The sequence below is a fragment of the Anopheles arabiensis genome, chromosome 3 (genome assembly GCF_016920715.1).
Source record: "Anopheles arabiensis isolate DONGOLA chromosome 3, AaraD3, whole genome shotgun sequence".
NCBI lineage: Eukaryota > Metazoa > Arthropoda > Insecta > Diptera > Culicidae > Anopheles > Anopheles arabiensis.
This window is the reverse complement of record NC_053518.1, coordinates 1097537-1122855: the sequence shown is the minus strand read 5'-3', so window position 1 is coordinate 1122855 and position 25319 is coordinate 1097537. Positions and strand designations below refer to the sequence as shown.

The window sequence follows — 25319 nt, the reverse complement described above, 5'->3', positions numbered from 1 at the left end:
TTACACCGTCTGCAAACTTTATCCACATTGACATTTATGACTAATCGTTTCGCTTCGCTTGTGAAAGAAACATCATTGCGCTTACTGGATATGGTGTCGTGCTTGAAGCGTCCGAGCAACAGAGCCACACAAAGCAAGACCTCGTACGAATGCAGTAAAATGCCAAAATTCTTCCCAACCAAAGAAGAGATGATTCATCACCATCACGATCGACGCCGCTAAATGAAGCACTTAGTTATGCATCAAATTTGATCGATCACGATCTCTCGCCCCGAGAGATCCGGTTGCAATCGCAAAACGCGGTACGAAATGCAAATTTAACTTTCAAGAAGCGTTACGCATTAGAAGCATCATCGCTCGAAGGCGCATCGTTTTTAAGGAATGGAGCAAATTTTATACTCCTTCCCGTAAAGGGATTCCACAATTACTTCAACGCTGTAGAAGGGATTGGACAGGGACAGGGCTGAACACTGAGTGGTGCAACCCATGAATGCACTTTACTGGCCCGATTCGGAACGCCGGAGCCGGACCGGGGCCCTTACATCGAAATCAATTTTTCATGGCATTTTCACGATTACGACCCACCGTAGATCGTTTATCATCGGTGTAACTAACGCCCAGGAATAAGGGAACTGTGAGACGGGGAACCTTTTCTCATGCTCTCTTTATGCCTGCATCTTGTGCCCTTTCCCGGAGCACCGGGCACCGGGAAGTTGTGTGGATTTTGTGCGCTTAATTGTGATGTTATTTATAGTTTATAAATTCACTTTTAACCATAGACATTACTGGAAAATGGTAGAATGGAATCTTGGGAATTGAATTACAACCGAAACACTGGTCGTGCACAGTCCCTTGGAACAAATGCGGTTTGGTTTCCCCTTGGTCGATGGATGGATGGGCCGATGGGTTCGGTGTTCGGTGCAAATTAATGGCTTTTAGGAATCGGTTGGAATGGGGAGAGCGAAGAAGGATGGGGCTTGCAAGTGTTGGTGTTGTTTTAATTTGCTTGCGTTGTTGCATTGTAAAGGGGAAAAAGGATTGATTGTAACTTTTTCCCAGAGATCGGTACCTTGCCCTTTTCCGCCAGCGCTAAAAGGTTTTACCCGTTTCCTCGCCATCTGCCCGAAAGTGAGATCAAAATCGAGCGTTTTGTTTTACGGTGCGATTTTAAGGCGATAAAGATTTACGACCGATCGCGATGCTTTTTGATCTTGGGCGAAGCCTGGGCGAACGAATGATTGCACTGGCGACTGGCACAGGGGGGCAACACGGGTGGGGTTGCATGGGTGTGGAAAGCAATGGCAAAAATAATTCAATTACCGAAACCGAAACCGAATCGAACTGCATGCACTTGCAGGCGGGCAGGCAACAAGGAGGACCAGTTTTTTGTTGCTTGCTTACTTGCTTCGGCCATACACGCGGGCAGAGATGATGGTACCGATAGGATTTAATGTTTCGTGTTTCAACTCGTGCTGTAGCACGAAACCGGCCCCAAGACCGGCTTACCGGCCTGTGCGAAACGTATTATTAAGAGATTTTACATTCAATTAAACGAGTCAGGATCGTAAACATTTTACGGGGTTGAAAATATGAGCTGCAGCTCGCATGGCCATAAGCTCGTACAGGGCGAGAGTAGGATTTTTAAAGGGAGGAAACGGCCTCTTGCAACGGCCACATTCGGTTCGAGAGCATGCCTTGTACGTGTTTGTGTCTGCACGTGAAGACAATTCACACCATTCAGCTTCACTATTGCATGGGCTTTTTTTCCTGCTCGTTTCACTCCCCAGCCGAACGTGACGTGTTGAAGAATGCGTGATTTAAACTCTACCCAAAGGGTAAGTTCGCGCCTCACTTCGCGTTGGGTGCCTGTTGGGGAGGAAGGCGATAGTAAACTGTTGCCCGTGCTGTGGTTTTTACACTTTACAAATGCTGGAGCGGGTTTCGGTGGGCAAATATAAATGTCCAGCACACTGATAAAGAGATCAGGGGGTTTTCCGGCCGCCTGTTACGAGCTTTTAAAAGGATTTATTTATGGTGTGAGCATAATTAGCCACGTACACGCTATTGGCAATTGTTTGCTGCCACAGTAAATCATATTTTGGAAGGACGCTTTACACGGTGTAATGTTATGGACAAGGATGAATTTAAAGTATCATAAAATTGAGTATGAATGACTTAGTCGTTTAACTATTGACTTACTGCAAGAGAACCTGATATCTGTATCGCTTACATGACCATCATGATCAAGATGAACTACAAGTTAAATCAATCCTAAGGAGCTCTCCAGCGATTCATCAACAGAGGCTTTCATTTCAAGGACTTTGTAGATGCTTTGTACGATGGCTTTACCCATCTTTTCTTCTTTATTTTTGGAGTTCAAATACTTCCAATTTTACTAGTAATGTATGTAATGTAAAGCAGAAAATAGTCCTCATTTTACTTTCCTTTACTAAGAAATTCTATAAAATTACCCTCAAAGAGCATGTTTAAAATCAAATCACCACCCACAGCTTCACTGAACTTGCATCTCGAGCGCCAAACCGATTCGATTTGAACGCTCATTTCCCCAAATCCCGTGAATATTTGCTTTTCCCACTTTTAGCGACATGATGCCACCGTGTCGATGAACGTTAACCATCGACAACCCTCTTCTTAGCGCGTCTTCTCAGGGCTCCCTGAGAAAAAGAGATAAAAGAAAGGCAAACCACGAAAAGCTTCAAGTCATTGGCGACACTTCTCTCCATGCTCTGCGCTGGAATATTGCACACCATCACTGACACCCGCTTCCACCGCCGCTCACCCCACCCAAGCTAATCAAAGCTCTTCGTGCTTAATGATATCGGGCCGGGCCGCGGTGCTCGGTGCTCGGTTCATTTTAGATTCTGCACGAGGTACGGGCGGGCAGGACGGACAGGCCGGAGCACCGCGAGGGAGTGGTGCTTTTGTATTAAGAAGATCTCGCGCGAAAGTTTCACCAGCCCTCGGCCCGGGCCGAACACTCCGAGCAGTCAGCACTTTCGCCCCAGGATGGATGGATGTGGGTTGGCGGGGCACGCAATACTTTCGCTACGCAATGGGCGTGGGAAGGGGGGTGGGAGTGGGTGGAGCCGTGGCGGAAGGTTCGGTTGCGTTACATAAAGAATAATACAATAATATGGCTAATGTAGGCAGACTCGGTGTCGCCTTTTAAGATCAGCACAATTCCGTCTTCAGCCCGAGAGAGGGGAAGGTTCGCGGTACGCACTGGGGTGTATACACACACACACACACACAGACAGCTCTATGCCTGTAGTGGAGAAGGGTGGCTAGTGCTTCGGGGGGACCGGAAAACCCAACCCGGCGCACTCGACTGTCCGAGTCGTCTTCGGTTCCGCGTGTGTTCTGGTGCGTTCTCACGCTTTCCCACGCTGCCCCATTCCTTCCCACACGGCGAATGTAGATGAGTTGGCACCCGGTTTCGATTGGACTGTAGGGCCGAACCCGTCGAATGTGGACCCCACGGGTGACACGTGCCATCGCCACCGGGTTTGATGGAAGCGCAAAACAAACGATCGTAGGCCCCTGTGTGATGGGCAGCTAGGAGAGAGAGATTAAACGCCATTTCGTTGGTGTGGCGAAGGTTCTTTTTTACGGTGCACAAAACGACTGGCAGAAACTAGCAGGAGACACGCAGATGATGATGACGATAATGATGATGGTGATGAGCTGGAAGGCCCACGTGCAACGTCAGCGCTTTTCTAATCAGTTCGTCGAACCATTGTTTAGTGACCGGAGGGTTTTTGTTTCACAACATTTTCCCGTGCTTTCGCAAGAGCCAGCCCAACAAAGAGAAACGATTTTTAACATTCTAAAGAAAAACAAAACTACAATTACTCGTCCGGGTTTCGTTGCTTAGCGCTTCGGAGGGTCGCAAGGGAGACGAACGCCACGCGTCGAAGCAGCTTAGCAACACTTCGGGTGCGTTAACAAAAGCGGCCCCGGGGACTGTTTATTCAATTTCAATATGCCACTTGCAATTGTCCCGCCAGATTTCGTCACCGGAGTGTGTCCTTCATTGAGTGGGAAGGGAAAAACGAATTGGATGTATTCGTGTGGCCGCTATTTGCTGCTCTTCCCCCTTTTCTCGCAGTACGCAGTAACGAAGCAAGAAGACTGATATTACGCGCGCGCGGGATGCTGTTTTGGGGGATGAAAATGACTCAACTTTGCCTTTGCGACATGCAGACGACTTCGAGTAGTCGCTCCCTTCCCCTCTCTCTCTCTTTCTCTGTGTAGTCGTTTGGCACTTTGTGAACTGTTTCTCTTTTCGGTTAGTTTTTGGTGGCTAGACGAACGATAGGCCAGGGGAAATAGATTCATTTTCTTTCCTCCGTTTCTTTCTGCCAACGCGCCCAGCTCGGCGCTAGCTTCAAACGATCCCTTTACCGCTCTCGGTGTGAAAGTTTTGCATGCTGTAATGCTAATCTTTGCCGATTGTTGTTCGGTTGCTGGTGGGCTGGTTATGGTGAGCGTTTGAAGGACATACTGTTTGTGGGGGAGGGAGTGTCCGGAGAGCCGATGACAATGTCGCGACTGATAAATGGCACTTTGGCGGGTGCTACCAAGTGGATCAGAGGAAGCATTGGCAGCGGGTGTGTGTGTGTGTGTGTGTGTGTGTGGACGGAATGGGTTGCAAACGAACACCCCCGGGGGGGCTCCATTTACACATCAGACATCCTCCATTTGGTAAGATCCTGGTTTTCTCTGTCGTTTTTTTTTCTTTCCACACGAAAACGACAAAAAGGCCACTATTCGGGGGTGTGTCGGGACAATGTAACACGAACAAGAAATATGCAAACTTTATTCATTTACTCGTTCTCTAGTTTTTTCTTGTTCGCGCGCTCTCTCTCTCTATCTCTCTGCTGTCAGCTGCATAGACATGGTCTGGCCCTGGTGTCTGCTGTAAGTGGATGCTTCTGGGGGATTTTTTAATGAGATTATCTGTGTAAATAGATGGTTGATTAACATTGTTTCCCACAGCCCTTACAGTGTTTTGGCGCGTGGTTCTTTTGTCAGGAAAAATACACACATTTAATCTAGTTAAAATAAGGCGTGGACCAACGGGAAGAACAGCATGCAATGGTCAGCACTATAGAATGCGTTGCAACAACTTACCCCGTCATGTTGCAGCCTCATGTTCACCTTCAAACATCCTTAACACGATCAGGGGAATTCTATTTCCAAAACAGCGCTCAAATTTAATACATACCTGTAGTCAGGTTTTCCTCGAATCAATATCGAATGAATATTCGTCCCGAAGTGTTGTGAACGGACACTCGAAAACCTTTGAAAAAACGACTACACCATATATAATTTATCTCCATTTTTCCGCCCCACACACGTTTGTTGAATAAAAAAGCAACACCAACTAAAAACCAAGCTGCACTGAAAGCACAAAGTAGAAGTTCAAGCACATATGCTTTTGCACTGTTATAGAGAGAGAGAGGGGAAGAAATGGAAACCGAATCCGAATCCTGTAGGTGGACGATGAGAAACATACACACACACACACCAGGTCAGTGCTAAATACGAAGAACCGGAGAGTTGTGGCCCCATTTTTGCCACGGTTTCCCCCTATACATGGAGGCGCATGGTTGCAATGTGTTGGCCGGCTCGGTATAAACTGCACAGACACACATGAACACACGGTGCTCACGTTGCGCTAGCCTCTTGTCGATGAATAAATAAGATTCACTCTCTGGCAGAAATTTAATATGCCTTTTGTTTATTTGCATATTTCATAATTAGAAATGGAGCGCTCGCGAAACGTGTGAGCGGGTAAACCGGGTGGTGCGGTTAACAAACGGCAGCCCACCGGGGGCGGGTTGAAAGGGTGAGAAATTAAAGAACCACTGTACGGACAGGACAGGTGGCAGGGCAGGCGTGTAGGTAATCAATATAGGAAAAATCAAACAAAGTTCGCTTAGTTCGCAGAAATGGAGGATGAAATTCAACTGATGAAAACTTGTACGCAAACTGGTTTATCCCATGTTTGATCAGCATGGTGTAGTGGAAGGTGCATGGAACTGCTATCAATTATTAATCAAGCAATTATGCATCCTTTTTGACACTTTTAGATCAGAGAATTGTTTGTACAAAACGTTGTTGAGGTAATATTTTCTAGAAATAGATAATGTCAGCTTAATGAGTCCCGTAATGAAGTTTTCGAAGAAAAGAACCACTTGAACCCATTGCACGATTGCGCAGCCCAATTAGGTGAATAAGTAATGTCATTATGCACTCAAAATGTTTACACTGGGCAGAGCATTTTTATCTGACATACATGTATATTTAATTTTCCACCTTTTTTATGTTCGACGGGGTGGTTTTCATACAAGTTTCATCTGGAAAGCGGTACGGGAAGGATGTCAGCGTGGATGATTCTTTCGTGGCACGGTGGTACGGAGAACGCTCAGAGAGAGAGATGCACACAGTAAATATAGCAGAGCACCGTTGGATGGTTGGTTGGATGATGGAAAATCGATGGCAATTAAATAATTGAACGAATTGCTTTCTCGAATGCAAATTATCGTGACCATCTGCTGCGATTGTCGATGGTGGAGGTAGTTGAAGTAATAGTGAAGAAAGAACCAAAAAAAAAAAAACCCACCGTTTGCAATACGACAATACGTTCACGGGGCATCATGGCATAAATTTTTGGAACCGGTCACCAGGTTTTGCCAGCATCACCAGCAGCCCAAAAGTAATCGATAGTTGGTCCTTGGGCTGGGGCAGTAAATTGTACTCTTACTGCGCTTCCCCGCGTTTCGGTTGACAGGTGATGTCTGTGGGAAGTGAAATGTTTGGTTCGGAAAATCGAGCCGGACATGTACGAAATGCATTCGTGACAGAGGGAGGTCAGCAACGGCGCTGGAGGATGTTTGACGCCGAAAGGATGAAAGCGATCCCCATGGTGATAGTAACCGATAGCCCGGTGGATGTGTTCCGTAAGCGGAAGATGGTGTAAACGTTACTTTGGCACAAGTACCGGGTCCTGGTCGGAGGAATTGTCCAATCGGTTTCCGTACGATGGCTTAGAATGCTCAAAACAGCAAACAGATTGTGGACTGTGCTGATGAGTTCGAATGGAGATGAAATGATCTATAAATGGATTTGAATTTAAATTAACGATGACATTGGCAGTGTCGCTTTGAAATCGTAGCCAGTGACAGTTTTGCAATGCATGACAAAGAAAGAAAAAGGGGGAAAAATACCTTAAAAGTAGATTTGGCTTTTCAGTCAATTAATTAACTTCGCCTTTGCAAAAGTTTGGAAACTACATCATGGGTAACTAAAATCCATTATCCTAACGAGAACTGAAAGTTGGTTCACAGTTTTAGAGCGATAAATTTATAATAATCATTTGCCAAAAGAGTGTTCCCAGAATTTTCACCTCCCAAAACGCTGTCAGGCAGATAACTCCACAGCTTCCAACCCAACTTTGTGAAAGCTTCAAACGCTGGGCCGAAGTTAATCCAAACGAGCTGCACACTTCAAACCGCTCGATAGGACGTCACGTCACAAACAGGCCCCGGCATAGTACGGTTGCACAACAACAAAGCGCACGCAAGCACGGGCACTAAAGTTGATAGTTTGTTTGAAACTACCTGCAACTACAACAGCAGCAGGAGCTAACCAACCGAGCGACCAAATGTTGAAAATTTCGTGTCGTACGTTCGCCGACGTTCCGGACTAATCAGCGTAGTGGCCGCGATTTGTTGGAACGCGCTGCGGCGAGTGTTCCCGCAGATTCCCGGGAATCCGCGGCAACCACACGTCAAGCAGTGTACAGGTGCATGACCACGCGGCACCACACACCCGAGCGTCTGCTTTATTCGATCGCGTCCCAAAGCGTATGATCCTCGCAAAACCACAATCGACCGAATGTCGTCACTTGCGCTTGGTTCGGTCCCTTCTTGCCTCTGCTGGGCGCAATGCTAACAGTTCGAATTTGACTGTACAATGCATCGTTTAATTGAGTTTGGAGTTGTGCAACCGGAAGCGACTGCAGGCAACAACCGGGCGAAAGCTTTTCGTCGCGTTTTATTTGACTTTAAATTTGGGTCATCAAAGCGGACGGTAGATGCCTGCGTGAAGTCTGACGGAATCAAGCGCAAAAGGGCGCAATGTGTAGCGTATGGGAAGCGAGAACGTGTCATCTGGGAAGCTAACGAATGTTGGGGAGCTGCTTTTAATTCACCTTCCACAAATAATCTGCAGGTTAAACTGGACAGATTGCAAGGTCAGTTGGCGACACAGATGCCTCGAGAAGGCTGTACTTATTATTAAAAAGATGCTGCGAAGAAGAAGAATAATTGAATGTCTTTAAACAATCATAACTAGCTTTGAAATCTTCATGAATGAGCTTAAAAAACTGAAGGCTTACGAATATATTTACCTAGAAAGGTTTAATGGATTGAGAAGCCTCTCAAAGTGTTATGTATTCAAATGTATTGATCCTAATGAATATCTGCAATTCAATGTATCCTCCTATCGAAATGCATCTTTTTCGAGAGTCCACCGCTGACCTGCCCAACTGCAGCACATCAATGCTGCCCAATGGTGCATTTCGGAAGGCGTTAGTGGCACCTACTTACGTCCGTATCTATTTGCAAACGGTGTACGGTCGGCTTTGTGGGTGGCCTCTTTAACTTTCGAAGCATTCGGCAGAAGGCCAGCAATTCCATTCCAAAACTTCTTATGATGATGATGCCGCCAGTAGCGTACGTAATGGCATTCGCCACCAACGGTCAGGCCAAAAAATGTGTTCCTCGTGGTAGTGGCTCACCGGCCAATCGCGCTTTGCCTTTTGTTAGTGTGCTTGGTGTTGGTAGTAAAAGTGATTATACTGGCAATAGTAGTGACTACCACCACTAGTAGTAGTAGTAGTAGTAGTAGTAGTATCAGTAGCAGCGGTAGTAAAATTATTTCTGTCCTAGTTTCGAGTAAATTTCGAGAACCTAGCAATCGTATTGTAGTTTTGTTGTCCTTACAATTGTTGGTAGAGTATCTTTCGAGAGAGTTTGAAGGAGAGAGAGAGCGAGAGACATGCGATTTCTCAGAAGAGAAGAATCATAAGGGAAGGAGAAAAGGACATTGATTCCCCTTGCGGGAGATTTGAGCTACACAGCTCAGCTGAGTTCCCAGTATGTTGTGAGCTCCAAAGAGCTACGAAATATATCCCTTCCTATGATGTTTGTTATGTTTGAGTTCTTATATTGTAATAGCAGTTAAAAACAATGAACAAATAATTGAATTATCGCGGTGAATATACCAAATATCTCTGAGTGACATAGATCCAATAACAGTGCAAACCATTCTTTGAAAGCTTTTGAAATCTACACTGGTTCCTTTAGGTTCCTTTTTGACGCAAATTATGTGGTTTTGTAAACATGGAAAGTTGTTTATAGGTTTACGTTTAAATGAGACGTAAATTGCAACACACACCATCATTAAAAAGCGGCAAGATGAGGCATATGTAGGTTGCGGTAGTCGCTTTCAGCGTGTGCAGTATTTCCTGTAAACAAGCTTACAAGTAACAGAATCAATAAGATTAGATCTTTCTACGCTGGATACATTACATTCCAAAGAAAATATCCCTTCATCTTGTAAACCAACCTAAACGACAAGCAGCGACATCAGCGACGGTAAATTGTTTATGAAAAATTCACTTTGACAGGTAGCGGAAAATTACCCCCCGCATAATGCCACGACATTCGCCCCGGGGAAATCCGCTTTCCCCATTTCCAGCTGATTGCACGCTGACGGATCCCAGTGCCGACGGGTCGACGGGTGGGAAAGCGAAAAGTATGCGAGTGGGAAAGGCGGTTTGTTTTGGTATCCGTTTTCCCGGCTTTTCTCTGCCCTGCCACACGGAACGGGTACGGTTGCGGGATTTTGACAGCTCTCGGGCCAAACAGTGAAGCTCGGACGCAGCCGCGCTACATTTGACGGTTGTGGCGCATGTCAGATGCAAACTATTTTCATCCATGGTCCTTCATCCAATACAAACCACTTTTTTCCCCACGGACGCAAGGAAAAGTTACTCCAACGAGGTTTGGTGAATTGCGTGTGTGTTTTAGGGAATGGTAGGATGTTTAGGAAGGAAAAGTTTGATTATTCAGAGAAGCTGAGTGCGGTAGGTTAGTGGAAAACGTGAGCAAAATGAGTCTTTGCACCGTTCCAAAGCAGCAGCATCTGAAGTAGTGTGCTGAAGGGCCCGTAAACGAACGAAGCGTCTTCCCAGGTTGGCCTAAAAAAAAAAGGGACGAAAAACGAAGGAACAGTAGCAATCGTTTAGCGACGAACGGATCGATAGTGCAAAAACGCTGTTGATAGTAGGTCCAGGCATCACAGCAGTATTATCGAGAAGATACACATTGCAGGTGTTGCCCAAGGCGCGCAACGACCACTTCAATATGGTAGCCAGCCAGGCCCTACTTGGGGGCTCGTTTCCATATGCGTGAACAGTAACGGGAGCACCCGCTGTGAAGCACATTCCGCTGTAGTAAACTGAACGTAAAAAAGACTGACTGTGGAAGAGTAGGAAAAGCGAGTGCGTTTTTGTACGGTGCGACATCCACGGTGCTATCAGTGCAACAAAAAAAGAAGAAGTAACACAATCCCCATTCCAACCATGTCGGTGCAGGTGAGTACGAAAGGAAGGAAGGGCTTCCAGAAACGGCAGCACACAAACATTGTGAGCTAAATGATTACCAACCCGATGCAAACGAGTGGATACAAAAAACGTACGATAAGATAAACCAAACGCCATGAGTGGGTTAATGTGTCTGAATCAGCTTTAAACGGTAGCGAGAATGGGGTTTTTCGGTGGGGAAGTTTACATGCTTCGGGAAGGGAGAATTGAGCGTCCCTCGATACAATATGGTTAACAGGTTGGGTATTGTGTATTGTGCGTTACTGCTGCACGTTCCTTCAATTAGTGTGGAGCAGCAGCAGCAGCAGCAGCAACAACAACATGGGGACATCTCTCTCAGTCCCACTTACATGACCATTTGCATCACATTTCACATAGAAGCGCTATTTGTCATAGTGGGATTCCGCGAAGCTAAAGTACTCTTAACTTTGTTGTATAAATTAAAACATTTTTAACAACGATGCAATTTAAGTCGATTGTAAATTGAATGCAATAATTCACTCAACAAGCGTGCTTGAGTGCACCAGAGCGTATCTTTCCTCCCGGGGGGGCCTTTGCTGTTGTTGAACTTCGCGAACTGCCCCGCGAATCCATACGGAAGCAATAAATTGTTCCCTCTTAATTATCTAGCTCTGAGGGGCGTAAAACCTTTCAAGACACGTGCAAGCATCGGTTTACAGTGAGATGTATTTACATCCTCCCCATACTGCCGTTGCCTGTAAAAACCGCAACATTCTCGCTAATCGCAGCGAGCAACGGGGTTTGTTGTGGTAGTATGTGGATAAAGAAACTATTACCACTACTAGCGTCTTTCTCTAATAAGCCACAGGCAGGGTTCTATTTTGGGGAACGCTGGGAGTGGTTTTATGAATGAGCGGAGCAATAACGTGCCCTCCCAATGGCCTCCTCTCACCTCAAATGCTGATTTGAAAAGACAAATTGGCGGGCCGCAGCTAAGCCGTGTGTTGTGCCGTTGTGCGCAAGCGTAATCGCATTGCGAAGTGGCAGCCAGGCAGGCAGGCGGCCATTGTCGGGTCCGGGTTGTTGGAGTTGGAGCTGATAGAGGTGATTGTTTACATGATCGCACACACTCGCACGCGCGCGCTCGCTTGCGTTTGCTCTCGCGCGGTTTTTGGCGTGGCTGAGCGAACGCAAAGATCGCGAAACATGTGAAACACAGTTAGACGTTGATCGTGAGCGCGATGAGAAGTAGCAGCCGCAGCAGCAGCAGCAGTAGCAACAATTCGTGTCAGTTTGATTAGAGGCAGACTCTGGCAGGCCCGGGAATTTCGCGTACTTGCGGTGTCGGCCGAGTAGTTGTATCGAATTGCGGCGCTATAGTAGTGCTGGGTGAATCGGGGCGGCAAAATACGCAAACAAATTGCGACGCAAACGAAATCGATTGTGTTAATTGTCGTGTGCTGGTAGAAAATAAACTTTACGAGAGTCGAATGTTGGGTCTGTTCGGTGATCTTTTGACAGATGACGAGATATAAGCAGGCACAGTTCGCTGACGAGGACAGCAGCAGCATCGGCTCGATACAGATCAACGAGACGACGCGCAGCCCTACGATGCACATCCGCTACCATGCCGCCCGGGGATCCTCGCTGTGGAACGCTCGGAGCAAGCTGGAGAAGGTGTTGCTGTCGCTGCTAGCGCTCTCTATCATTCTGATTGTGGTGCTGAGCAGTTTGCTGGCGAGCGATACAACGCGTATTCTTCATGTGCGTCCTCACGTTGGTTCGGGTAAGCATCAGTAGCAGCCAGTAAGTGTAGTGCCAGTTTGTCTAATGTTCTCAAAATATCTTACCATGCCTCTCCAGATCCGTTCGGGGTGGACGAACAGTTGCCCTGCCTGAATCAACACTGCATCTTTGCGGCGAGTGAGATACTGCACTCGATCGACTGGAGTGTGGATCCGTGCGACGATTTCTACGCCTTCTCCTGCAACCAGTGGATCCGCAACAATCCCATCCCGGAGGGTAAATCAATGTGGGGCCTGTTTGGGAAGCTGGAGCAACAGAATCAGCTGGTGCTGAAGAACGCTCTCGAACGGCCTCTGGCGGAGTTTAAGTCGAAGGCGGAAAAGAAGGCCAAACTGTACTACCAATCGTGTCTGGATGAGGACGAAACGATGGAGAAGCTCGGCGCGGAACCGTTGCAGAAGCTGTTGCGCCAGATCGGTGGCTGGAACGTGACGGCCAACGCGAGCGGCTTTGACGTGCAGCGATGGTCCCTGCAGCGAACGCTTCAAACGCTGCAGATACGCTACAACATGGGCGGACTGTTCGGGTGGGCTGTGGGCGAGGATGATCGCAACTCTAGCAAGCATATCATACAGGTTGGAGAGCAGAGCTGCAAATGGTACAAGTGAGAAGTAATGGTAACCTACGTACAATAATATTTACAGATCGATCAAGGTGGATTGACACTTCCATCGCGGGATAACTATCTAAACAAAACGGCCAACGCCAAGATTCTGACCGCCTATCTGGAGTACATGACGAAGGTTTCGGTGCTGCTCGGGGCGGACGAAACGGACGCACGGCGTCAGATGCTTGAGGTGATCGAGTTTGAGACGCGTCTGGCCAACATTACCACCCCGCAGGATATGCGGCGGGATGAGGAGACACTGTACCATCCGATGACGTTGGCGATGTTGCAGGAGAAGGCCCCATTCATCAACTGGCAGGAGCATTTTGAGGAAGCGTTTCGACTGGTACGGCGCAAGATCACCGAGAAGGAGCGCGTCGTTGTGTACGCTCCGGAGTATCTCGAGAAGTTGAACATCTTGATGAAGGAGTACACCTCAACGGATGAGAAGAAGATGTAGGTAAAGATCTGGACAAGAGGATTTTATTATGTCTCACACATTGTGTTTTCTCCATTTCAGCATTCTCAACAACTATCTCGTGTGGCAAACGGTACGAACGCTGACCGCCTGCCTGTCTAAGGCATTCCGCGATGCGTACAAGGGTCTCCGAAAGGCACTGATGGGTTCGGACGGAGGTGAAGAGCTCTGGCGGTACTGTGTGTCGGACACGAGCAATGTGCTCGGTTTCGCTGTCGGTGCCATGTTTGTGCGGGACGTGTTTCACGGTGATTCCAAACCGCAAGCCGAAGAAATGATCAACCAGGTGCGGGATGCATTCAAGGAAAACTTCAAGAACTTGGGCTGGATGGATGCGGAGACACGTCGACTGGCGGTGGAGAAGGCCGATGCGATTAGTGATATGATTGGCTTCCCGGACTACATCCTCTACCCGGAGGAGTTGGATCGCAAGTATCAGGATTTGAACATCGACCCAAAGACCTACTTCGACAACAACATCAACTACAACATTTACAGCTTGAAAAAGAACCTGGAAAAGCTCGATCAACCCGTGAACAAGACAAAGTGGGGCATGACACCGCCTACGGTGAACGCGTACTATACGCCCACGAAGAACCAGATCGTCTTCCCGGCGGGCATTCTGCAGAACCCGTTCTTCGACATCAAGAACTCGAAAAGCTTGAACTACGGCGCAATGGGTGTGGTGATGGGGCACGAGCTGACGCACGCGTTCGATGACCAGGGCCGGGAGTACGACAAGTACGGCAATCTACACCAGTGGTGGAACAATCAGACGATCGAGCGGTTCAAGAATCAGACGGAGTGCTTCAACCAACAGTACAGTGCCTACCGAATCAATGGCAAAACGATCAACGGCAAGCAGACGATGGGGGAGAACATTGCCGACAATGGTGGCCTGAAGGCGGCCTTCCACGCGTACATCAACAACGAGAAGAACAGCTACACGGACACGGACACGCTACCCCTGCCGGGTGTAAACATGACCCACCGGCAGTTGTTCTTCGTGTCATTCGCGCAGGTCTGGTGTTCGGCCGTGACAGACGAGACGACCACGCTGCAGATCGAGAAGGATTCCCACTCGCCGCCCAAGTATCGCGTGATAGGGCCGCTGTCGAATCTGAAAGAGTTCTCCGACACGTTCCACTGTCCCCTCGGTACGGGCATGAATCCGATCGACAAGTGTGTGGTATGGTAGAGTGTGCGGTGGGAGAACTACAACTGCAACTGGACGAGCAAGGTGGTACAAATGTGTTTACGTTCTGCAGAAGGTTTGTTTTTCTCATTTAGATCGTGTTTTCATTTGTGCACACTCGGTGGGCGATTTTTGTGACAGTGTTCATATATCAATTCAACGTGGCCAAATGATGAAATCAAAGTGAAAGAACACAAACAGCACACGCACAGGTAACAGGCCTGAAACGTTCCTGGAACATGCGGGCAGCGGGGCAATCCAATTAGAGAGCATTGCGAGTAAGATTTCTAAGTCAAAGACAGCAACCAAAAACTAAGTATGTAAGACACAAAAACGGACAAACTGAAAGTATATCTATTTTATTACTAACTTTTTCTACTGCTCGCTATGGGCGGCGATCGTGCGAAGGATCGGATCGCCCGGGGCCGAGGGAATGGGTGTTTGAAGGCATTTTACTTTAGTATTTTCCTCAATTTTCTCGCATCAAAAACATACACACAAACTGCGCAAAGAGTAAAAAATCCACGTTTATAGTGTACGAAAACGTTTATAATTGTGATTGTATCTTAAAATGAGGGTAGCACATTGGCTAAGTAGGGAGACGCACTATTCGTCTAGCAGTGTCTATCGAATAGGAAAGGATGGAGGGATAGTATGAGTGCCAGCACGATGGCTGTCGATGATGTGGTGAATAATGCGGTAACAGTTATAACAGGAAAGGTAAGAAGCGACGTGAATTCCTACTCGACGACAGCATGGACATGTACGTTTGATGCGGGAATCAACAACAAATGAAATAAAACTTATCCTAGATTGTACAACTGTTCAAAACTGTTCGGTACTTTTTTGCGGGGTTATTCGGTTACAGTCCATTGTCGTTATCCGAAGATGATGACCCCAGCCAGACAATCCGCTCGATCCAGCCAAGAAACGGTGCTACCTTGATGAAGCGTATCGTCGTACAGGTTCGCTCGACAACAATGCCGACCAATCGATCGGACCGACCACCGTCCGGGTTCTGCTGCATCACCAAGGGCGCCAGCAGCTCGTCGTAGCAGCGACTCGCTTGGGTTGTGCTGCTCCGGCCACTGGAAGTCGGTCGGACCGTCATCTCCGACGACTCGATCGATTTGTCACCGGACGAGACGTTCACGGCCGAGTAGAGCAAGATGTTCGGGAGGGTCTCACTTTCGGCACCTTCGACCCCCGTCCAGAGACACACAAACTGACAGGTGGACAGACTGTGAGAAATATCGTTTCAATTTTCAGCAACACAATGGAAAACAAATCAATTCCAAACGATTGACGACGATAGCATAGGGGGAAAGACTTGGAGAGCGCAGGATACTTACGACACTGCCCGTTCCAGTTCGATTAGGGCGATATTGCTTTGGTGTGTCCGCTCTTTCCGCAGATTGTCCTCCGTTGTAGACTCGGATGGGGGATTGTTGATAAAATTCGGGTGATGATGGAATCTCTTTACACTACAGGCCATTGCCTGGCCGGCAAACTCCAGCATAATGAATTGCTTTGGCAGGGCTGGAACATTTTTCCCCAGATTCACCGTGAGTGTCCCCAGGTCGTTTGTGATTTATTTGAAATGGTTCGATTTATTATGTTGCGGCTAGTGTGTCCGGTGGGCCCGGGAATCATACATCATGATGGAGCATTGAGAAGAATTCATTCTTACCTGTGCTATGGTGGCAGCTAGCCGGTGCCAGAAGAAACCGCTCACTTATCAGAACGCCGTAGCAATCAATCACTAGCCGAGCGTAACGGGGCGAACTTCCAGCGACGCGGATCGGCCGGACGATTGGAGCCAAGTATGATACGTCTTCTTGCTTTGGGCATTGGTCGCGGTACGATTGACACACTGGCGGAAGGAAAATGGGATTTAATTAACAGCTTGATCGGAAGATTCAATAGAATCGGGGGTCTTTTACTAGTGTCGCTAATCCTAGGTAATGGGCTGTGGGGCATTTCACGATGTGTGTCTAGCTGTACAGCTTCCACAGCAGCTACAGATTCTATCCAATCCAGGTACATCGGAATGCTGATGAATCCAGCCAGGCTTTTCGTATCACAACGGAATGGTATTTGACTGTCGGTGTGTTCTTTAACTCCCGTAAAAGACACTATACCAAAGGCTGTCCAACTACCGTTAACATTGGCAGCGAATGCTCCTCCACTATCACCATTGCAAACGTTCGTCCCTGTGAGAAGTCACAAATGTCGTCTTTTAGCTACTTTAAGCTTTATATGGCACGGATCTGATGATGTATTAGTAATATAGTTAAAGCTTACCATTTTCCCACCCTGCACAGAACATCCCATCGTATAGGACAGGACCAAATAGTGTGGAATCACTTTGAAGACAGCTTAAATAGCTCACAACTGGCATTGTGGCCGATCGAAGCGTTCTAGCAGGGGAATCATCCTCCACTAACCCCCAACCAGACACAGTTCCCGTCCGAACTCCCTTGAGAGCATCCGGCTCCCGTGGCAAACAAATCGGCTGTACAAAGTCCCCAAACTCCACGATGGTTCGAAGCATCAGCAGGGCAAGGTCATGGCGGGGTGAGCCTGTCGTGAAGTTTCCGTGCCGATGAATCCGTCCTACCCGATGCTCTTGGGAGTGGCGGGCGAGCGTGAGCAGATCGTACAGACCCACGCGGACGGTCAGCTCATCGGCCGCTAGCTGATAGCCGCTCGGTGCTGTGACGCAATGGGCCGCTGTAATTACCACCCGTTCACCCACGATGAAACCGCCGCAAGCGTACGAAATCGTAAGAGGCTGCTCCGTCCGGTACAGTGCCACATGCCACGGAAACTGACCGGGCCAACTAGACCGACCGTAGGTGATGGTACCCGGGGCAGCAATAGGTCGCTGGCCACAGAGGATGTTCGTGGTGGTGATCGAATCGATTTGCCAATGGATGACAAGTGCGAGTAGCACCAGTTGTAATGCGCTGGCCTTCCACATGATGGGTGCTGTTTGACTGACAGTTGAGGTGAAGGTTTCCGCACAGGGATCGGGGAGGCTTATCGATCTCCGATCGCAGCAGGCTCATCTACGCAATCACGCATTTTTGCGCAAATGGGAAAGTCGTAAAGTAACCTTGTGACTGGATGATTTTATTGAAGCTGTGACTTGATGATATTGGAGGATATTGAAAAGCGGAAGCTCAAGCATCCATTGCTAAAAAAAAGATACAATATTTTGCACAAGGATTCTTCATTCCGGTGTAATTATTCATTCTACCGTATCATTCATTGTTGGGTCACAGCTTAAAAGGTCAGCACAACATGTTATTGATATTATTTTTGCTTTCACAATAAGACAGAACGGTAATAGAACTGGAAAACGTTACAGCCTTCTACACTAACGATCAATTTCGTCTTGCATCTACTACTGTTACGGAACTATTACGAAAAGCTCCGGAACTACTGTTTGTTTCCTTTCCACCCCTGAAGGATTTGATGCTGGAATTCTTGAACGCATTGCTGTGTGACTTACCACTCACCCATCGTCCATCCCATCACTGAAGCGAAGGCAAATAAATTTGTTTACCGATTCCAATCCCCAACCTGACAGGGTGTGTTAGCGTGTCCGGTAGGTCCGGCGGTGAGCCGATTCGGTTCGGTAGCTTTCTCACGTTTTTGCTGATAAAACTGCCCGGTGACCAGACACGGTTCGGTTTGGGAAAGGAGAACGCTCCCCGGGGCAGTGATTGGGCTTGTGGAAGAATTTTCACCATTTCCCTTCCAGACCATACCTCACTGAGCACGAAGCTGGAATCTGGAACGTGTAATGGAACGTGCAACAATTTGTTGCCCGGTCGATGGGTGGATCGGAATTTACGGGTAAGATGAGTGCGATGGTAGAACTGTGCTTCTAGCGTTTTTTCACCTTTTCATTCGTTTTGCTACCGTAAAGGGGTCTGGTACTGCCGTGCATTCCGATTCGAGTGCCAGGGAAAGTGGAAAACCGGAGCGATTGGCAGTTCCTGGACGTTCATGGTACCCTTAAAAAAAGCGTATCGATGAGAACTCGTCTACCGGGATTTCGAGCGACTTCTTGAGCTTGAGGTATCGTTGAAGCTCTTCCTCTTCATTAGACTGACGAAGGTAACGAATATGTTATGGCTTGCCAGTTTGCCCGTACCGATCCTTACAGCGTTGCAATCGTTTGCTTTTTACAGTAAAAAGGAGCGCTAAAGCACACACATCATTGAAATGGGAGGCACGCTTCAACATTGGTTGGAAACACCGGTCTCCCTGAAGTGTAGAAAAAACTTTCCCCATGATACGTGGCTTTGTGAAGGTGGTTGGTTTGTGCGGCTGCTTCTGCAGCGCATCGAGATTGCAACCGAAATCAAGTGCAGTGGAGTGACGTGCGCGGAAATGCTAGACAAAGCCGTACGTAGGGATTATCTATCAATTTCAAATTTAACTAACGAACAGCGTGCAATCAATAGTTGCTTTCGATTCGATTTATTTTCACAGTTGTTATCTCAACCGTCGGTTGGGTTGGCTTTCGACTTCGGGCCCGTGGTTGTGGTGCTGGCAATGGACAAAGAACGATGCGGGATGCTGTAACGCCAGCTCATGCGTCACAGCAGGTTGTTAGTGCGATAATGTTTGACAAGCAGGCGGATTCGAACGGAGCATCACATGGGTTCGTTGTTTAATTAGTGTTTGTATGACGAGAAGAACTTTGGAGTTTAAAATAATGGGATGAGAAGAGAGATCATGATATTAGTAATGAAATTCAGTTTACCTTTAAATAAATTTAATAAAACAACTCTTTCCGCTGGTCTCGAATGGATGGTAATAAATTTCGACCTAAACATGTTCGCCTCAGGGACCTCTCCTTGTACCAAAAAGCCTCTGAAAAAAAGCGTCCCCTACCTACCGCAGAGAAGTTGACAATAATTTTGAAAAATCGCCGCAAGAGCCGCTTTAATGTTTCTCTTAATTCGTGTTTCTTGCACCAGACACGAACAACCCCGTCCAGAAGAAATATATCCTCCAGCCAAGTCTATTACATTGTTGTGTTGTGCGTTGTGGAGTGGTGTTTGCTTTACGCGAACAAAACAGAAAAGAAAACGTCTATTCCAGCTGACTTCCAGCTCGCATCACCTCACGCTGCCACGGTCAATGTTAACGACTGCCAGTTTACAAGAGGGCGGCATTGTTGTGGTGTAAATTTTATCGAAAATCATATCGATTCCAACGCTCGGCTCGGTAGAGCATCGGCAGCAGAGGCAGAACGGAGAGAGAGTGATTTTGCTTGATGGTTTCCCATTAGCATCGAAAATTGCACCTTTCCGGCAGACCGAAACGGTAGCCTCGATGATGAATTGCTCGCGCAGGAACTGAACTTTGGCGTGACAGGCGACGGGCAACAGTCTTCTTATGACGTGTACAAGAACCCATTAAAATTGGAGAATGGGGAGGGTAGAAGATAAGCAAAGCGGACGCGCTTGTGTGCGCTCTTGCATGTGTTTTTACGCTCTTGTAGAACGAATTTCGGCACCTACAAGATCCCGTGCCGATGCCGTGAATGCGATCGATGCCAGCCAGTGCAGAAGCAAGATAAGAAGTATAAATTATAGCGCCAGCTTTTCGGATGCACTTTTGTGCATAGTGCGTCGAGCGTTCTGCCCTGCAGGGTTCGGTGGCGAACGGTCAGGATGGGCTGAGCAGGGATATGGGAGTGTGGGAAGGAAATTCATCATCTGATCGATTACATGCCGACAATGAGCGATCGCTGGTGTAGACGAATGAAAAAAGGGTGTACAATACTGCACCATGGGAGAGTTGTATTACTTTCAGATGGATATAACTTTTAATTGAAAGTATATTATTAAAAAAGGTAGGGCTTGTGCATCTCGCCCTCAATTGAGATCGTTTGATGCACTGCGAAGAAAACTGGAATCAAAACATTGTTCAGCAAGTTCTGCTAAAGCTTCACCCCTGGCACAAGTTGCAGGATTTTTGCCCACTGTGCATCGTGGAGAGAAGCCAACGCGCAGATGGCCTTTCCCTCGCCCGATAGTGGGCCGCGGAAAGTTTTGTTTACTGTTTTTTATCATGTTAATTTCCGTGGCATGCTTTAATGAGTCTATTAGCATAATATCGTGCCGACATCATAAATTGCACCCGGAATGAGCCAACAGGGGGTGCCTGTCTTCATACCCCGTCCTGGCACCGGGTTAGCTTGGCGTTCCGATGGATTTTGCCGGCGGTCATAAGGTCAGCAAGAGTGATAAAGAGACAGAGAGAGAGGGAACAGCAAGAGAACAACAGTTGTGTGCGAGGGTGCTTGCGCTAATGTAGTTGTATTTCTCTTGTCGGTTGCGTCTCGGATGCAGTTTTGTGGCCTGTTGCATCGTGTGCTCGCGTTCCAGTGGAGCGAGAGCGTTGTTTTTCAGCGTGGAATTACACCCAATTTAGCTTCTTTTTTCCATCGACGGTGCATGATGCTTTAGTTTGGATATCCACGAGCACACTCACACAAAACTATCCGGATGGACAGGTTTTGACGGGAATTTTAATAACGGTCATAAATATGTCACGTCAAAACACAGATTTCGACACACGCGGGTGGTAGGAAGAGGGCACACGAAAGGAAAACGAATCTAAAGAACTGAAAAAAAGACGTCTGCCCTCCTTTCAACGAGATCTTTCCGCGACCGGTTAAGCGTTTGGAATGTTTGGACGAACGGTTTCGGTTCCGCTCGGTGCATCGCCGGTGCAAGCTTGAGGGCAATTGGAAGGAAACGGAGCCGTATCAATCAATCTCGTGTGCGATACAACTCGCGGGGCTAATAAAGCTATAATTTTCTCAGCCTCTCGTTTAGAGAAGATGCGTTACGGCCGGCAAAGGATTAGAAAGCGGATGCGGAAATTATGATGAGCTATTTTTGATGAGTGATTGGTTAACATTAAAGAGCAAAGAGAAGCACAAACAAGGGTGATGCGAGTTATTTCACATAACATTTTCTTGAGCTAGTCGATCAATTTTGGTGAAACATCTTTATCCCAGGCTTAATGATGCTTAGCTGAACATACGAATAAATCTTCCACTTTTGACACAATTGCATTAAGCCTGAAATAACCCAAATTTATTCCACCTACATGTAGACCTTCCACGTCCTTTCAATCCTATTTCCGTTCGTTTCAGCTAAAGTGCAATTGCTCGATCACATTCCTGCCCATTTTCCCGCCTTTGCTTATTTAAATATGCAAACAACAAATCGAGAGTAGTTAATTTCATGAAAATTACCGAACATTTTAGTCGGCAGCAATGGTCAAAGCACGATCGCCGCGAAAAGAGCTCTGCGCTGCCTTGCACTTGCTCGTTATTCCCAATTCCCACCTGCCAAGCACTCCAACCGAAACCACCTGGTTTGTGGAAGTTGGCAAGGGATTAGCGAATGGTCAGTGGGATGTTATGTCGTCATCTGCTACGAGGATAAAAGGTGCAAAAGTAGCTCTGGCGTTGGTCGCTCACTTCCGGTCGCTCGAGCTGAAACTCGTTGACCTCGTTGATTAACCCGGGAACCCTTTTTCCACCCGGTTTCGGGACCTCACTTCACGCAGTTTAGCCGGAAGGTTTCATGGGCAATAATTGGTACGGTTTTTGGGGATGGGGGAGGATAGCCAAAACCGAAACCTCATCCGGCGAGGAGTTGCTTCCGCTTTTCTGTGCGTTCTGCGGGGCCATTTGCGCTTCTCTGTGTGTGTGTCCATTTGGGATTGCATCGAAGAACGGTCGAACGGACGGAGGCTGATTGTTATTTTTTACCCTCTTCCTCTCACCCTCACCCTTGCCATCCACCCGAAAAGGGACCGTGGGGCACGGGAGAATCGGAAGCTAGAAATCGGGACGGTGAACAGATAGGCACCCGATGGCACACGAACCAAACCACATTCAATCCATTAAACGATGCTTCATGACGTCGAGGTTTATCGTGCGGTTTGTTCGGTTTGCATCCGCTCCGAGCTGATGGGGGAAGGGCTGTGTTTTTGATTCCATGCTCCTCCCTTTGGTGCCCGTTCCGGTGCCCCCTAGCTGCGTGTATTATGACAACACGGTGACACGGTTGCATTGGTTTGCGGTCGAGAGGCGAACGTCAAAACAAATCGCCGTTTCTGTTTGTGATTTTGTGAAATGCACGTGCGTGTGGGTGGATGGGAGGTTTGGATTGGGGGAGGCGAGTAAGGGTGGTTGCAAGTCAGATTGATCTGGCTTATCCATTTTTGTCACCACTCGACACGGAACGGTATTCGAACGCAAGGGATCGTAACGAAACGAACGACAAGCTGGTCGTTCCGTGTCGTACAGGGCGAGATTGGACGATGGAGAGTTGTTTGTGTTGTTTCTGTGTGAATTAAACAATTTATTTAAACTGGCGATACTCTTTTGCAGTGCTGTGTTTTAGAATAAGACCTCGATAAGTAAAGAAACGACTGAACTGAATCGTTTTAATAATTTCGTCATCGTTCTTCTTATCTCAATCATCACAGGCATTAAAAACATTCCGTCAAATCCATCTCTCATCTCTCCATCGAGCCGAGGATTAGTTGTCGGATTGCAATCAAATCCTTTCACTACGCATAAACTGACCCACTTTTGCCCATATATTCTTCCCATCTGTCGTCACCCGGTGTCCTTTGGCCGATATGAAAGTGTGCCTATTCATTTCGTTTGGCATCCATTCCAAAACTAACGAACTCCAATGCTCGTACAGAAACACGGACAATCCAAATGTCCAATATTGGTACTACAAGCGTTCACCGCATCATCGTTCTATCTGTGTGTGTGTTTTTCTATATTTTTTTTTACTCACCAATATCCCAACGCTCATCGTACCAGCAGCGAAAGGAAATGTGTTTTTCATTTACCTCTCGAGGATGAATTTCCATTTTTACGCCCGCGTGCCGCCAAACTGGTCATCGTGACGGTAGCGTGGTGAATCGTTCGGAGTATCGCTTTCGCTTTGTTTTTTTTGTTGGTGCTGTTGTTGTTGTTGTTGTTGTTGTTGTTGTGATCCTTTGCCCTTTTGCCACACACCACCCAGCAGTGAGTGGCAGGGCCCAAAAATAATAACAAAAAGCCGAAGCACACGCCAAACAACAGAAACGAACCGAACCGAACCGTCTGGTTTCCCGCGGGAAGAATAAATGCTTGTCATTATTTTTAATATCGGACCGAAAATTGAAATTTTCCTTCGATCAATCTTCGCCGGCAGGAGGGGGGGGGGTGTGTGGATGGAGTGGAGTCGGGTGGATGGAAATGCGTGTGGGATTGAGACGTTGAAATGAATAAAAAACCTTCATCACGGTCGCTCTCCGGGTTCTCTCACCGAGGGAGAGGTGGTGATGGTGATTTTTGGCGAGCACTTTCCAATGTTTCCGATCCCGAGAGCTGCCGGTCGAATTGTTTATGTGGGGTGGGTAGGGGTGAGAAATATGCAAAGAGCAGCATATTTGAGCCACTTAGAAGAAAACGGAAATAAAACTGCCCTTATAGACAAATCATCATCATCATCATGAGCGGCAGCAGCATCTTGGTGATGCAGTCGAGCGAAACGGCATCGCGCTTGTAAACGGAAACGGCGAAAGGATTGAGATGAAAATTGGATAGCGATCGGATCGGACCGACCGGTAAAAGCGTGTTCTTATGGATCCGCCAAAATTAAGGATAAAGTCGTTACGCATCTTTGGCCTGTGTTAACGTTAGCTAGAGTGTGTTCGTCCTTCGGTCTATTTTCCGAAGTAGAATTTATGTTTCGAGGAAAAGGGCTTTAACAGTTGTTTGTGGAAAAAAGAGAAGGTAGACTTTTCGAAAGGTACGTGGGAAGTAAAATCTATCTTTAGCAGTGCAATTTGGCGAGCATATTGTGTGAGAAAGATATCATCGAATCTTCCATTTTCTTTTGCTATCAATCATCTCATTCAGGCTAGATGTGGCGATAGGAAATATGTGCAAAATGTGCGAAAACTAACAATCTATTTCATGTTCAACATGTTTCTATCTTCCATTCCATCGGTTGAAGAAGGCAATATGGTGATTAAAATCACTAACGTACTGGTAGCAAACCTTTTTGGAAGCAATGAATCGTAAATGTTCGCCATAAAGTATTACTTGAGCTGAGTTTTTCCTCAAATATGGTTCCCTGCACTCAAGTCAAACTTTAGGAAAGTTACTTCAGATGCAGCAGATGCACCAGCGGGCTGGAACACACTGGACCAGTCTGCTTGCCCCAGCACAGGCACGTGCCACGTATCTTTCGTTCTAAAGCTTGCACACACACACACAAACAGTAGAAAGAAAAACAACACGAACAACGATAAAACCTTAAAGCGTCTTTCTATGCACCCGCTCACTAACGCCCTTGATAATGATCCGGAAGTTTTTGTCGCTGGGACGGATCGCAACGGGGAACACAGGGGGGGGGGGGGGAAGGCGAAGTGTTTCTTGGACCAAAACCGTTGGGTTACAATGTTAGCACCATTGTTTGGAGCACTTTGGCAGATCGTAAAGTTTCCCCGTTTATTGCCAAAT

General features: G+C 47.3%; 2 protein-coding genes across 2 annotated transcripts; one reads left to right on the top strand and one right to left on the bottom strand.

The window, feature by feature from the left end:
- Positions 1 to 10042: 10042 nt before the first annotated feature.
- LOC120901906 (endothelin-converting enzyme homolog) lies at positions 10043 to 15564 on the top strand. The gene is made up of 5 exons (XM_040310267.1): positions 10043 to 10687; positions 12179 to 12443; positions 12521 to 13038; positions 13108 to 13526; positions 13591 to 15564. The coding sequence occupies exons 1-5, from the start codon at positions 10676 to 10678 to the stop codon at positions 14744 to 14746; spliced, it is 2370 nt and encodes a 789-aa protein (XP_040166201.1). The 5' UTR covers positions 10043 to 10675; the 3' UTR covers positions 14747 to 15564.
- LOC120904959 (polyserase-2-like) lies at positions 15271 to 17726 on the bottom strand. The gene is made up of 5 exons (XM_040315509.1): positions 17048 to 17726; positions 16687 to 16956; positions 16434 to 16616; positions 16096 to 16282; positions 15271 to 15984 (listed from the first exon to the last, which is right to left on the bottom strand). The coding sequence occupies exons 1-5, from the start codon at positions 17724 to 17726 to the stop codon at positions 15606 to 15608; spliced, it is 1698 nt and encodes a 565-aa protein (XP_040171443.1). The 3' UTR covers positions 15271 to 15605.
- Positions 17727 to 25319: the final 7593 nt, after the last annotated feature.

Excerpts from the sequence above, each read along its gene's own strand:
- LOC120901906 (XM_040310267.1), top strand. Across the intron at positions 13,039-13,107 it reads CTAGCAAGCATATCATACAG|ATCGATCAAGGTGGATTGAC; the intron begins GTTGGAGAGCAG and ends TAATATTTACAG. Across the intron at positions 13,527-13,590 it reads TCAACGGATGAGAAGAAGAT|CATTCTCAACAACTATCTCG; the intron begins GTAGGTAAAGAT and ends TCTCCATTTCAG.
- LOC120904959 (XM_040315509.1), bottom strand. The coding sequence starts at position 17,726 with ATGTGGAAGGCCAGCGCATTACAACTGGTGCTACTCGCACTTGTCATC. Across the intron at positions 16,957-17,047 it reads CTGTGCAGGGTGGGAAAATG|GGACGAACGTTTGCAATGGT; the intron begins GTAAGCTTTAAC and ends GACTTCTCACAG. Across the intron at positions 15,985-16,095 it reads GAACTGGAACGGGCAGTGTC|TCTGTCCACCTGTCAGTTTG; the intron begins GTAAGTATCCTG and ends TATTTCTCACAG.